The 14,256-nt window shown below is 34.1% G+C and overlaps 2 protein-coding genes across 2 annotated transcripts; one reads left to right on the top strand and one right to left on the bottom strand.

Moving 5' to 3' along the window:
* Positions 1-857: 857 nt before the first annotated feature.
* Positions 858-9,453, top strand: LOC134728174 (serine/threonine-protein kinase MARK2-like). The gene is made up of 12 exons (XM_063592662.1): positions 858-1,148; positions 1,513-1,620; positions 2,191-2,390; positions 2,541-2,596; positions 2,891-3,023; positions 3,880-3,998; positions 5,028-5,161; positions 5,630-5,849; positions 6,561-6,808; positions 7,442-7,906; positions 8,142-8,314; positions 9,103-9,453. The coding sequence occupies exons 1-12, from the start codon at positions 873-875 to the stop codon at positions 9,317-9,319; spliced, it is 2,349 nt and encodes a 782-aa protein (XP_063448732.1). The 5' UTR covers positions 858-872; the 3' UTR covers positions 9,320-9,453.
* A 675-nt stretch (positions 9,454-10,128) lies between these two features.
* LOC134728172 (frizzled-2-like) lies at positions 10,129-13,678 on the bottom strand. Its single transcript, XM_063592661.1, has 2 exons — positions 13,290-13,678; positions 10,129-11,043 (listed from the first exon to the last, which is right to left on the bottom strand). The coding sequence occupies exons 1-2, from the start codon at positions 13,666-13,668 to the stop codon at positions 10,721-10,723; spliced, it is 702 nt and encodes a 233-aa protein (XP_063448731.1). The 5' UTR covers positions 13,669-13,678; the 3' UTR covers positions 10,129-10,720.
* Between the last annotated feature and the right edge of the window lie 578 nt (positions 13,679-14,256).

The raw sequence follows: 14,256 nt of genomic DNA, 5'->3' as shown, positions 1-14,256 counted from the left end.
TTAATTCCGATTTTTCGTTTGCCTCGCAATTTGCTTTTTGTGTCCTTCAGCATTAATCTCGTGAGCACTCACAGTCAGTTCTATAACTTGCTTGTGTGTAGACGCCTAATGTAATAGTATGGTCAGTGATTGATTTTGATCTACAGCTATTAAACCAATTGGACCCTTCTGATTTGAAAAGGTCAAATGGTAATACGTACAGATTCAGGCTTGGTCGAAATGAGCTATCTCTTTTTATTCTGGTTCTTCCGCTTGTCAGTCGATATGAATACCAATCGTCGACTTTTTTTTGTGAACGATTATTTTTAAAAAACAACTGATCCAGTCCGAGCTTCAAATATGACACGGTAAAATATAAGATCACATTGAAAATACAATAAATAAATCTCGGCTTTTCTTTACAAAATCAGAGACCATGCATTTACTTTTTTATAATTTGACATTATTAGATGTATACTAGGGCCTCCATATACTAGTAATGTAAGTTAGAGTACTTGGACCGGCTTTTGCATAAATAAGGCCGTTAGTTTTCTCGTTTGAATTGTTTTACATTGTCTTATCGGGGCCTTTTATAGCTGACTATGCGGTATGGACTTTGCTCATTGTTGAAGCCGGTACGATGACCTATATTTGTTAATGTTTGTGTCATTTTGGTCTTTTGTGGATAGTTGTCTCATTGGCAATCATACCACATCTTCTTTTTATAGACTACATTATCATATCTACTTCTACAAGGAAAATCGTATATTTTACCGAACCGTTAACGTTATCGAAACTTTTATTAACGTCACAGTACGTTGATCGCGGTAGATACGGGGGTGGCAACGTCTCAGAGGGTATTAGATTTACAACGGGGTTGCAACGCGGCAAAAATGAAGGAGCGAAGATCAAAAGGAACGAGTTCAACAGAACAAAGACAGAAGACGAGGTCGAAGTCGATATTTGAATCTGGGCCAAATATTACCAAACCAAAAGAACGTTCTTCAGAAGACGTCAAAAAGGAATGCATGACCCATGGGTACCGAATTATCAGAACCTTGGGAGAAGGTGCATACGCAAAGGTCAAACTTGCAGAGGTGATGGCAAGAAGATTGGCACGAAATGAAGCTATGTCCATTCAGTCAGAATATTCCGACGGAGAACTGCAGGTAAACAATAATATTGGAAGCTTATAATTCATGTTTTCGTCTTTCGCATGATAATGTCTATTTAAAATTTCCGGATCAGAAGGTTAAGTGAGTGCATATTTAACAAATTTAGATAATTAACATTTTTAAAATAAATATTTACACTTCTGCATGGTATTTTAGTCTAGTACATATAACATATTTTTCAGATTTCCGTAGAACATATGTTTGCATCTGGAGAGGATAACATATAAAATTACATATGTATACCATTCATTTTCATTTTCTGACCTTTATCGTTTTTATTTTGTGATACATTTTCAGTATGATTTCTACGGGATTAATAAAAAGTATTTATTTGTATACATGTACTTTTAATTGGCAGGTTGCAATCAAAGTAATATCTAAAACTGCTGTTCCTAAAGAATTCCTGGTTAAATTTTTACCACGTGAGGTTGAGAATCATACACAGATGCCAGAACATCCTCATGTTGTAAGTTATTTATATTTGAACATGCATGACATACTTGCCACTGGACGTTAAGCGACCAACAATCATTATGTGATTGCTAAACTTGCCGATGATTGTTTTATTGATTTTCCCTTTCCTCTCAAACCTGTCAAAAAAGTATCTCCTATCAACTATATGGATAAAATCTGGATAAGGTTTAAAACGGAATAAAAATTAAAGGACAAAAGAATTAATAATTAAAACAAATGAGCAAAACCAAAAAGAAGACGCGCCTATCCACATTCTTATTGGTAAAAAAATAGGAAAAGGGAAAAATGAAAGATTTTTTTTATCGAAGACCGGTGCGGCCTTTATAATTTTAAAGGCGAAATAGCTAAATCGCAAAAATTCGAAATAAACCTTAAAAGCAATTACGAAAAACGCGAAATAGTCAAATTCGTTTCGCGATCTTGTTTTAAGATAAAGGCCGCATCTTGCCTCCATTATGAAAACAGCTTTTAATTTGAACGATATCAAAAATAAAAACCCATATTAAGACGCACACGTATTGTCTAGATTTAGATTTCTCATTTCTTTGTCTTTTCGTTTTAGGTTAGAGTATTTGATCATTATCACACCAATGATCATGTTTACTTAATAATGGAATACTGCTGTAATGGGGATCTCTTGGATCTTATCAATAAACATATAGGTACCAATCAGAAAGGAATCGGAGAGGAACTGTCTCGGAAACTATTCAGGCAACTGTGTGAAGCGCTACAGCATATTCATATGAATGGAGTTGTTCACAGGTACGTAATCTATTGCTGTGGTCTCAATTATAAAGCACTCGTTTTTTGATTAACTCTTTCTGCAAAGTTTGCATTCCAGACGAAATTTCAAACAATTAAACTATGATCTAAAAAAGTATTTTGAAATCCATTTTTTTCCTTTTATTTCAGGGATTTGAAGTGTGAGAATGTTTTATTAGACGAAAACATGAACGCTAAGCTTACAGGTAAGTGTTTATATATAAGAACATATAGACATTTGCCAAGACAAATTATTGGGAAGAAGAATTATCCATTCTATTTTGCTCGTGTAATATAATTATTCATCATGTCAACATGTTTAAACCAGACGAATTTTGGCGCCTGTCTCAAGTCAGGAGCCTCTGGCCTTTGTAATTCTTGTATTATTTTAACTTTAAGTTTCTTGGGTACACATTTTTTTTTGGGGGGGGGGGGGGGGGGGCCGGGACATAAAATTTAAATTTAAAAAAAAGTACAGGACATTTTTTTTTCTTCTTCAGATTTTGGATTTTCTGCAGCAGTTGATGACCCCAGGGCACTGCTAAGAACATCATGTGGATCTTATGCTTACACGGCACCCGAAGTTATTAAGAACAAACCATATGAGGGCTTTAAATCAGATGTTTGGAGTTTGTAAGTTATTAAGAACAAACCGTATAAGGGCTTTAAATCAGATGTTTGGAGTTTGTAAATTTTCCCTTTATAGTATAAATGATTTTCATGTTAAGTGGATATAAACTCTTTATCCTGGTCACATTTTATAGTAAGACAATCGTTTCAGATAAAAGAAGTGATGAAAATGTATCTTTGTAAGAGAGGGGTCGGAGGGGCCATGATCCCGAAATCCCGTGCTTAAAAACATGAAATCCCGATGCCTCGAATTTAAAGAAATTTAAATCCCGACAACCTGGAATTTTAAAAAAGAATTCCCAGATCCCAAAAAGGATCAATACCGAGCTTAAAACACCCGACCCCGACGTCCTGAAAAAGTTCCTCCCCTCTTCCCCTCTTGTGACAAGAGCTATATAATTCGGCAATAGAGCATGCGAATTTTACATGATTAAATCAAGTATAAAATATGAAGTCGAAACAATATGAAGCCTTGGTAGGCTATTTTATTTTTGTGAATTGACGCCCTCACCAATAACAATCAAAACAGACACAAGCCCTAGCAGATTATTTGGACTAGTAAACATGATCCCGCTGCATTGAAGACCTGTTGGTGACCTTCTGCTGTTGTATTTTCTATGTTCGGGTTGTTGTCTCTTTGACATATTCCCCATTTCCATTCTCAATTTTATGATGAATATTTTCATGATTCCTGTTGCCCGATAAACTTGAGTATATAAATTTTTAAGATAATTTAATTTCTTCGAATGATATCATAGAAATACAATGTACTGTCTGACATGTCTCTGAAAGTCAATCAGAACATATAATATGATATTTCCAAATTAGCTTATTTTAATGTAATCAATTTTGATTTTAGAGGTATTATTTTGTTCGCCATGATAAACGGTCGTCTGCCTTTTAACGATGCTCAGATGTTAGAGATGGATGAAGATATGAAAATGCAGAGACTTCGGTTTGAACGCTCATCGTCATTTGGTAAGGACCAATAATGTTTGATGGTTTGGATTGAGTTTACATGAAGGCGAACAATTGTCTAAAAAGAAAAGAAAATAATTGGCAAAAAATGAAGAATAGAACCCAACCAGACCCTCGTGTAATTTGTGTAACATAAGTTCGCTTTAACATTAAAGTTTGAAGCAGGGGTTATTAATTCTGCCAAAGTTTTGAAGGAGAATTTATCCGAATTTTGGCATAAACCCTCTTATGGACTTTCACACAAAAATCGTTTCCCATTTACACGGAGATTATTTTTCCCTACACATGTAACAAGTAAAATCACAAAAATACTGAACTTAGAGGAAAATCAATTCGGGAGGTCCATAATCACATGGCAAAATCAAATAACAAAACGCATCAAAAACGAAGGAACAAGAACTGTCATATTCCTGACTTGGTACAGGCATTTTCAAATGTAGAAAATGGCGGATTAAACCAGGTTTTATAGCGCTAACCCTCTCACTTTGATGACAGTCTCATCAAATTCATTGATGCATTATACTATCGAAATGATGCACAGGCGAGACATGTCCATGTGTCAACAGTTTATCTTGTAATGTAACTTGTTGACTTACATTTGTGTATTGCAACAGCTATCGTTATATGCTTGCAGAAGTGAATAAACTAAGTAATGCGATTAACACGATTGTAATCTTGGTAGTTTATGTTTTAGTATTGTACTGTAATTTACGGAGATATAAAACGTAATCTTACAAAATAACACTTCAGATGCAAACTTTTAAATTGTTGGTATATTCTCGAAGTACTTTATAAAATCTGTTAATGTGTATTGAACAGATTAACGCCTGTGGTTTAAAGGTAGTTACTTTATACAAACACGGGATTAATATCATATTATTATTTCTCAAGGTGCAATCAAATGGTATTAAAAAATTAACCCATGCATATATCTACTATATCTTTAATACTAACAGATTTATGTCTATATTTTTCCATTACATATTAGATAAATATACAACTGTTTCACTATTATAATTGTTCGAACAGATTGCATGGTTCTGATACGGAAGTTGTTGCAGTATCACCCAACAGAACGTCCACTACTGGAAGACGTACTAAATGATCCATGGATAACAGGAAAGAAACCTATTCCACGACAGTTACAGAGACCTAAATGGATTGTAAGTTTTTTCGATCGTTTGAATTGTTGTATATTTGTCATTTTGAAGCTTTTGATAGATTATTATGCGGTAGGAGTTTGGCTAAATCCGTACGGTGTCTTATAGCACAGACATTTGTTTCACATTTATTTTTCTATATATGTTATAATAGGTATACATAATAAAATAAAAAATCTGAGACAATTGCTCCTATAGTTTTAAATTTCTGCTTCATTAAGTCTCTAGTGAAGAGTTGTCTCATCAATTATACCGCATCTTCTTATTGTCATATTGGTCTCAATTAAATCTTAATGAAAATTTATCGAAGGTTCTTGATAATGTTGATAGAGGGACTACTTTAAAAAAAATAGTAGTTTTTAATTTATCACAGTTTTTCACAATGCACGAACACCAGTCGCCGCAACTTCTCGATTGTTTTTTTTGAACTATTTTCAATGGTATTTTTAGTCTATCCTTATTTATATTTAGAATCCATACCAAGCGAAGAAACCGGATGCAGTGGAGGTGCCAACAATAATTCAAACGCCAAAGAAAGTTATAGAATTTTCACCGAGAATGCGGAACAATACCATCTGTTACCGACCCGACGCCTCTCCAAAAACTTACACAGAATCATTAAGAGGAACAGTAACCCTCAATCACAATGTCGGAGAAACTGTTACCCTTAAAAGTCGTTCTGGCGGCAGAGGTATGTTAACCAATGTTTAGCTTGTCTATTCTGTAACTATGTTGTAACATCAAGCCCGTCCTCCTTTTCTCCAATTTGACCTACCGATTATGACTTTTTATCGAAAGATTTCCTAGCATGACCAACACGACGGATAACACATGCGAAGCAGGATCTATTTACCCTTCCAGAACAACTTAGATAGCCCCCATTCTTTTTTTTTGGGGTTTGTGTTTTCCAGTCTTTGTTTTTCTGTGTTGTTTTATGTTCTGTTTGTCTGTTTGTCTTTGTTTTTTTTGGCCAAGGAGTTGTCGACTTATGAGTTTGGATATCCCGTTGGAATCTTTCTCCTTTATTTTGTATCGTTGCACATGAAAGGGAAAACAAAAAGTAAATAACGGACCGACATGTGCACTTATTGATTTTTGGAAATATTTATTGTTAATATCTAAATTTTTGCACTTTCTATTTTTTTTGGATAAGCCAAGAATGCAGAGTCGGAGAGGTTCATATCTATATACCAACTAGAAAGTCTTTTCAATTACCAACTCGGGCAAGGGAGAATTGTTATTTACCAAATGAAATACATTTATTAATCATTCAATTGTTTTAACAATCAATTAAAAACATGATTTATTTTTGAATTGCTCCGTTTCTATGACCTTTTATTTTTAATTTTAGATAACGATTTTCTAGATCAAAAATTGTAAAACCTTTTTTTTTTTAAATTAGCCTTTAAAAAAAGGATGGATGTTACGACAGTACAATCCAGACCAAACACGTGGCCTCGAAGTAAGGATGGATCGCCGTTACCAACGAAACCAGGAAATAAGCCCAGATCTTCTGCTGCACAACAGAAACACCAGACCCATGGTCCAGATATCAGGACTATCGCTAAAATAATTACAGAGAGATACCGGCAAGGAGAAATGGGGTCAAAGGACATTTCAAAGCAAGTGCCACTTTGGCTTGTTAATCAGGTAAGCCTTTCTTGATTAAGCAAACTCTAAATCATTATTGAAATTTGCAACACTTCTGCTTTATTCATTTAAGGTAAATATACTTCATTATTTTGTTTCATTAGTGAATCTTTTATATAAAAGGGAAATAATTTGGCTCGTTTATTTTTCTTTAAATTTTGACAAAATATTTACTTTGATCCTTTGACAAAAATATAAAATTTTCAAAACATTTGAACCAACCATTTAATAATTTTTTTACACTAGTTATATTGCAGTTTAACGAACACTTATTTTGATCACTGAGATGCTTTATATTCCCTTAACAACACAACGTCATTAAAACGTTCTCCTGATTTTACAGAGTTATCTCCCTATAGTGTTAACTAGGTACCCCTTAAATTTTTGCATCTTTACAAGACTCTCCAGTGACGTGCAATGAAAATATGGTGATCTTGAAATGAAAGCTTTAGTTTGTATTTGTTACTGTCAGACTCAAACTAGTTTTAGTTTCAAAAATACATACGAATGTGAGTTATCACGTGATGTACAGTTCCCACGTGATGTACAGTTATACACAAGAGTATGACCATAAAGTCGATATAATATATGCGAATTTCTCATTGGATAATATTTTTCAAATTATTTTTAAAGATTCTAAACTCAGAGGGAGAACAGAGCGAACAGGAGAAAGCTAGGCTATTGAATGGAATTGACGCATTAACACAACAAGACGAACATGAACATAGACAACGCAGTGTGTCACCCGGATGTCCAGCATGCGCAATGTCGTCTCTCTCAAACACTTTAGAAACTGAGAAACTAACAGACAATGTTACGGTTTCACAAAAAAAGAAACAGAATCATAATGGTAAACCAAGCTGTCGGTCTAATTTAACTAAAACATCGGCATCAAGTAAATCCACAGCAAAATCGTCTGCTTCAAAGACAAAAACGGAACCATGTGCATCACCAAAACCTGTTACCACATGCTCTAAATCACAAACGGCTCAGAAAAAACAGATGGTCAATTATTCGAGTCCGTTGCCAATGAAAAAGTCATCAAAAAGTGCGGATGGGAGGATAGTCGTTAAACAAAGTGTCGCAACATTTAACCAGGTATGATTTAATATTTTGAAAAAATATTTAGAAAATTCACAAAAATAAATTATAAAGGACAAAGACAAATATACGTGCTTATTTATATGATTTTATTTATATTTCTGATTATGTAGAATTTTACATCAATATTTAAAGCTATTGCAATATTGCTATAGATACATGTTCTAGCACACGTTTAAAGGCTGATTTTTTTTAGAGATGAGATTAAAAGTTATGTTTTAAATTATCACAGGAGAAAAAAATACCAAAGAATTCACCTGCACCAAATATAAAAATCAGTCCACCTTCAACAAAAGTAAGCAGAGGATTCAAGTTCAAGATAATGACACCTGCATGTCGTGCTAAAATGTGCAGGGAGAGAAAAATGCATGCTTACACCAACATGCATGCATTTCAAGATGTTGTGTAAGTATAAGATAATACAGTTTTGTATTTTTATATGTGACTGATATCTTTCGGCACCGAAATCAACACTGGTTTTGGTAGGGTACGTGTTGCTCAGTCTTCGGTTTTCTGCATGGTTTATTTTTGACAAACAGATCAATGATCGGCTAGTTGTGTAAAATGATTAAAAAAAAATGCTTGAAAGCTTGAAAGACATAACAGGTACGGTTCCGTAGCTATTGTATTTTGTTGTTGTATTTTGTATTTTGTGTTCTGTTTTTTTTCTTCAACTACTGATATTGTATTGCATTGCTTATTTTTATACTGAATTTTGAGTGTGATTTGTTCACAACCCCTTACGGATTTATAGAACTATAATCTGCCTTTATTTTTTTAATTTGATTTATTTCCCTTGTCGTTTGTTTAATGTAAGGCGAAGTAATCTATTGCCGCGACTGTCCTTAACTGTTAAGCACATGCACTTGTTTCTATCCATATAAATTTATATGGATAGTCTACCTTCCTATGGATAGAAACAAGTGCCTGTGCTGTAAACGTCAATTGTGAATATAACGTTAAATAAACTGATTAATTAAGCATTCATGATGTTGTATATTTCAAAAGGATACTATATATGTACAATGAAATTTGTACCATTTGTTTATTAATTTTAAACATGACAATTCAGTCTCTAGTAATTGCTATTTCATAATCTATGTTTTAGTCTGTATTTGTCATTGTTTGAATCTTTAATGCTTTGATTATCCTGTGTTTGAAATATTAATTGTATACTATTTACTATTTATCAGGTGGCCTTTACCATTAGTGCATGGACAAGGTGTTTCCAGTAGTGCAAATCGCACATCAAATGCCTCCCCCTCAGGTCAACTCATCACCACACCACGCGACATATGGAGATCCGACACAAGCCGGGTATCGGAATATACAGAGGAGAGCCGAATAGCTTTAAATGATGTCACAGATATGGCGCCTAAACATAAACTTGTAGTGCATGTGTGTTCATAGGATTGCTCTAAATCAGATATATTATCTGGTGAAATTCAAGTTCAAGAGGACTTGACAATGATTGATTGTGATATAGTTATCATACAGATATGCCACACATTTGAATAATTGAATAGTAAAAGTTTTAAAACATACTAAGTAATTGTCAGATTTCTTTCGGATGATTCAATTTTAATACACAATGAAAGTGTGATTGGTATTGTTATTATAATACTAAATGTATATATAATTATCTATATTTACTGTTCATTAAATGGAAAAATAGAATTTCATATTCAAAGGTCCAACAAGGCATTGAAGACCTGTTGGTGACCTTCTGCTGTTGTCTGTTTTATGGTCGTTGTCTCTTTGACACATTCCCCATTTCCATTCTCAATTCTATAGAAAGTCTGAGCCAGATTTGGCTCTACAATTTTGAACTTTCTATTTTAAATGCTCTCCATCTCATATCAATTAACGTACAACTTAAACTTGTTTTGATTCGTAAGTCACTTATGAATCTTGCGAAACGAAATATGCGTCCAGCGTACTAATTTGAATGCCTGGTATCTTTTAATAGAATGAACATTGCGTTTGGGTATTTACCTCTCCTTTAATGGGACATTGTTTGAGCTAACTCAGTCTGGTACAAAGTCGCAGAATTCAGCAACTGTTAATTTAGAAGCTCATATAACGAACATGTCTTTGCTTTGTTCATTTTCGATTGCAGTTAATGATATGTATGACGAATAGATCTGAATTGGGGTTTCAATATTAAGTAAATAATTTATTGTTTTTGTAACACAATTATGACCATTGTTCAAATAATCTAAATAGCCCCGAAAAAAGAGTTTGGTAATGATCTAATGAAGTCAGTGCGGTAAGGGACATGTTTTGTACGATTATAAAGTTCATTGTATCAAGATATACATATTTGTTATCTGGTCTAAGAAAACATGGTAGTATATTACTGAATAATCGGTTAGTGTTTGATTCACGCCATATAAGAGCAAAAATGGCGGGATTATGCGAATAAGTAAACATGAATCCGATCACAGTTGCTTGCTTATGGAATATTGTTTACGCAAAGAGACATTTTACAGATAAAACTTAAGAGAACGCATATGTAACCATTACACGAGGACTCTTTTGTGCATTGGTCGTTTAATTTAACTGTTGCTAAGCATACGCATGCTTATCTGGGCTTGTCCTTGTGAAAAATATATTTCACTCTTGTACACATTAAAATGTTGTTTTCTGCATTCTGTTTTTCAAAATATTTATTTCTATGCTGTCTTGTCTAAAGTTATCTATGTGTCTGTCCATTTGTTTTAGCAAATATTTTTATATTATTGCAACCAATTTTCGTCTTAAAAGCAATTATTCTCCCAACTGAAATAAACTTATTGATAAACTTCTACATTAATCACTGGTAAACTGTTCACAGTTAAGTTCGTTCGGCCAGTTCATACCAATCTCGTTCATAATTGGTTCACATTCTGCACGAACAGTATTGCACAATAATAGGTTCCAACGTTCACTACCAACTTGTGGGTTACATTCTGGAAAATACACTGAACAGAGGAAGTCTTGAAAAAAATCACTACAACCTGCTTCCACAAATATATAAAACTTGTTCACTTCAAGACCTGCTTCGTGTTGGTTTTTGTGACCGAACCGGTTGGGAAATTTGGTCTTTTTCAACTTTTGTGCACACATAGGTATAGTTGTTGGTTCACAGCCACCTAGAACATAACATATATAAATAGATGAAAATAAATATTATAAGATAAATATGAATTCGTTAAGAAAAATGGATATACACTAATGGATCACATTTGATAGGATCTGAATGTTAATTCAAATATTAACTTTAATGGAAGTATTTAATGTACGCTTTTTTCATAACACATTGAAGTAAAAGATGCAGTAAATACATTTTATACTCTAAAAATTTATACTACTGATTATGCTCATACCTGGGAACTTATTACATTCAAAGATTGATGACCAAGAGAAAACCAATGGATAAATAACATTTGATACAATAAAAGTTCACCATTATGATTAAGCTCATACCTGGAAACTTATTACATTCATAGTTAGATGTCTAAGGAAATAGTTATCAAAGGTACCATGATTATAATTTGATACGCCAAACGCGCGTTTCATCTACATAAGACTCATCAGTGACGCCCCTCGTATCAAAATATTTATAAAGCCAAACAAGTACAAATAGTTATCAAAGGTACCAGGATTATAATTTAGTACGCCAGACGCGCGTTTCGTCTGCATAAGACTCATCAGTGACGCTCATATCGAAATAGTAATAAACCAAACAAATACAAAGTTGAAGAGCATTGAGGATCCAAAATTCCAAAAAAGTTGTGCCAAATACGGCTAAGGTAATCTATGCCTGGGATAAGAAAATCCTTAGTTTTTGAAAAATTCAAAGTTTTGTAAACAGGAAATTTATAAAAATGACCACATAATTGATATTCATGTCAACACCGAAGTGCTGACTACTGGGCTGGTGATACCCTCGGGGACGAAACGTCCACCAGCAGAGGCATCGACCCAGTGGTGTAAATAGTTATCAAAGGTACCAGGATTATAATTTAGTACGCCAGACGCGCGTTTCGTCTGCATAAGACTCATCAGTGACGCTCATATCGAAATAGTAATAAACCAAACAAATACAAAGTTGAAGAGCATTGAGGATCCAAAATTCCAAAAAGTTGTGCCAAATACGGCTAAGGTAATCTATGCCTGGGATAAGAAAATCCTTAGTTTTTGAAAAATTCAAAGTTTTGTAAACAGGAAATTTATAAAAATGACCACATAATTGATATTCATGTCAACACCGAAGTGCTGACTACTGGGCTGGTGATACCCTCGGGGACGAAACGTCCACCAGCAGAGGCATCGACCCAGTGGTGTAAATAGTTATCAAAGGTACCAGGATTATAATTTAGTACGCCAGACGCGCGTTTCGTCTGCATAAGACTCATCAGTGACGCTCATATCGAAATAGTAATAAACCAAACAAATACAAAGTTGAAGAGCATTGAGGATCCAAAATTCCAAAAAGTTGTGCCAAATACGGCTAAGGTAATCTATGCCTGGGATAAGAAAATCCTTAGTTTTTGAAAAATTCAAAGTTTTGTAAACAGGAAATTTATAAAAATGACCACATAATTGATATTCATGTCAACACCGAAGTGCTGACTACTGGGCTGGTGATACCCTCGGGGACGAAACGTCCACCAGCAGAGGCATCGACCCAGTGGTGTAAATAGTTATCAAAGGTACCAGGATTATAATTTAGTACGCCAGACGCGCGTTTCGTCTGCATAAGACTCATCAGTGACGCTCATATCGAAATAGTAATAAACCAAACAAATACAAAGTTGAAGAGCATTGAGGATCCAAAATTCCAAAAAGTTGTGCCAAATACGGCTAAGGTAATCTATGCCTGGGATAAGAAAATCCTTAGTTTTTGAAAAATTCAAAGTTTTGTAAACAGGAAATTTATAAAAAATGACCACATAATTGATATTCATGTCAACACCGAAGTGCTGACTACTGGGCTGGTGATACCCTCGGGGACGAAACGTCCACCAGCAGAGGCATCGACCCAGTGGTGTAAATAGTTATCAAAGGTACCAGGATTATAATTTAGTACGCCAGACGCGCGTTTCGTCTGCATAAGACTCATCAGTGACGCTCATATCGAAATAGTAATAAACCAAACAAATACAAAGTTGAAGAGCATTGAGGATCCAAAATTCCAAAAAGTTGTGCCAAATACGGCTAAGGTAATCTATGCCTGAGAAAAACCAATAGATAATTAACATACGATAAAAATATATTATTATGGTTATGTTCATACCTGGAAACTTATTACATTCAGAGGTAGGTGTCCAAGGAAAACCAGTGGATAAGTAAATAATTAACAATAAAAAAAATATCATTATAATTACGCTCATACCTGGAAACTTATTGCATTCAAAGTAAGATGGCCAAGGAAAACCAAACTTGTTCATCACAGGCTCACATCCCTTTCGAGAATTTTCACAAAGATATCGACTTGGTAATGTTTGAGATATTTCTTTCACAGCTGGATCGCATTTTGGGAAATAGTAACTGCACAAAAATCCCCTTAAAGACGCACTACATCCAATTTCTACCAATGGCCAAATAGCATTCAAATCTTGTTTTGCCTCCGTTTGTGATCTATGTCCTAGAGTATTTGGAAACGTTGTCATTGTGTATCCTATATTCATGCACTTTGGCGCTGTTATGAGCTCACATGAATACACAGATGACAAAATATATGCAAAAATAGCACCAAAAAGATAGCAAAACATGAAGTCTATATTGGTATGTTTAACAAAGTGTAAACTGACAATTGCAATTCGAAAAAAAATATGATAAGGCCTATTAAAAGTTATCAAAGGTGGCAGGCTTATAATTTAATACGCCTGACGCGTTATTGAAACACATGATAAATTTACATTATTAATGAATTGTTAGATTTGACATTTTATCCCTTGACTAATAAAGTATAATTGTAAATGGTAAAAAGAGATTGATATTTAATGTCCGTACACGACGGTATTTACCAATTGAACTGACAGCAACAGCTGTGAAATGATTGACAATTTAGTCTAAACTTTAATGCGTGATTTTTTAATAGCTTTTATAAGCTTTGAACTAGCTGTCAATGCTAAATGTAACTGCGAGTACTCTCAGATCTATACTTCAAAGTATGTCAAACGTTCTAATATTTGATACTCGAGTACTCGGTCATGATAGTCGCAAGTACTCGCGTATCGGATAAATTTAGATTCATGTTTGATGTGGTATTTTGGTTATTACTTTCAAAAACCTAATTAGAATATGAAGACATCAGTAGACAAATAAGCGAAGGATATATGTATTGTTGCAGAACTCAA

Source organism: Mytilus trossulus, chromosome 8 (genome assembly GCF_036588685.1).
Source record: "Mytilus trossulus isolate FHL-02 chromosome 8, PNRI_Mtr1.1.1.hap1, whole genome shotgun sequence".
NCBI lineage: Eukaryota > Metazoa > Mollusca > Bivalvia > Mytilida > Mytilidae > Mytilus > Mytilus trossulus.
The sequence above is the reverse complement of the archived record's forward strand: the minus strand, read 5'-3'. Positions and strand labels throughout refer to the sequence as shown.

What these genes read in the sequence shown, in the direction of transcription:
- LOC134728174 (XM_063592662.1), top strand. Translation starts at nt 873, where the DNA reads ATGAAGGAGCGAAGATCAAAAGGAACGAGTTCAACAGAACAAAGACAG. An exon ending in ATTCCGACGGAGAACTGCAG is followed by an intron (nt 1,149 to 1,512) that starts GTAAACAATAAT and finishes TTTAATTGGCAG; the next exon opens with GTTGCAATCAAAGTAATATC. An exon ending in GTGTCGCAACATTTAACCAG is followed by an intron (nt 7,907 to 8,141) that starts GTATGATTTAAT and finishes AAATTATCACAG; the next exon opens with GAGAAAAAAATACCAAAGAA.
- LOC134728172 (XM_063592661.1), bottom strand. Translation starts at nt 13,668, where the DNA reads ATGTTTTGCTATCTTTTTGGTGCTATTTTTGCATATATTTTGTCATCT. An exon ending in TGAATGCAATAAGTTTCCAG is followed by an intron (nt 11,044 to 13,289) that starts GTATGAGCGTAA and finishes GTTATGTTCTAG; the next exon opens with GTGGCTGTGAACCAACAACT.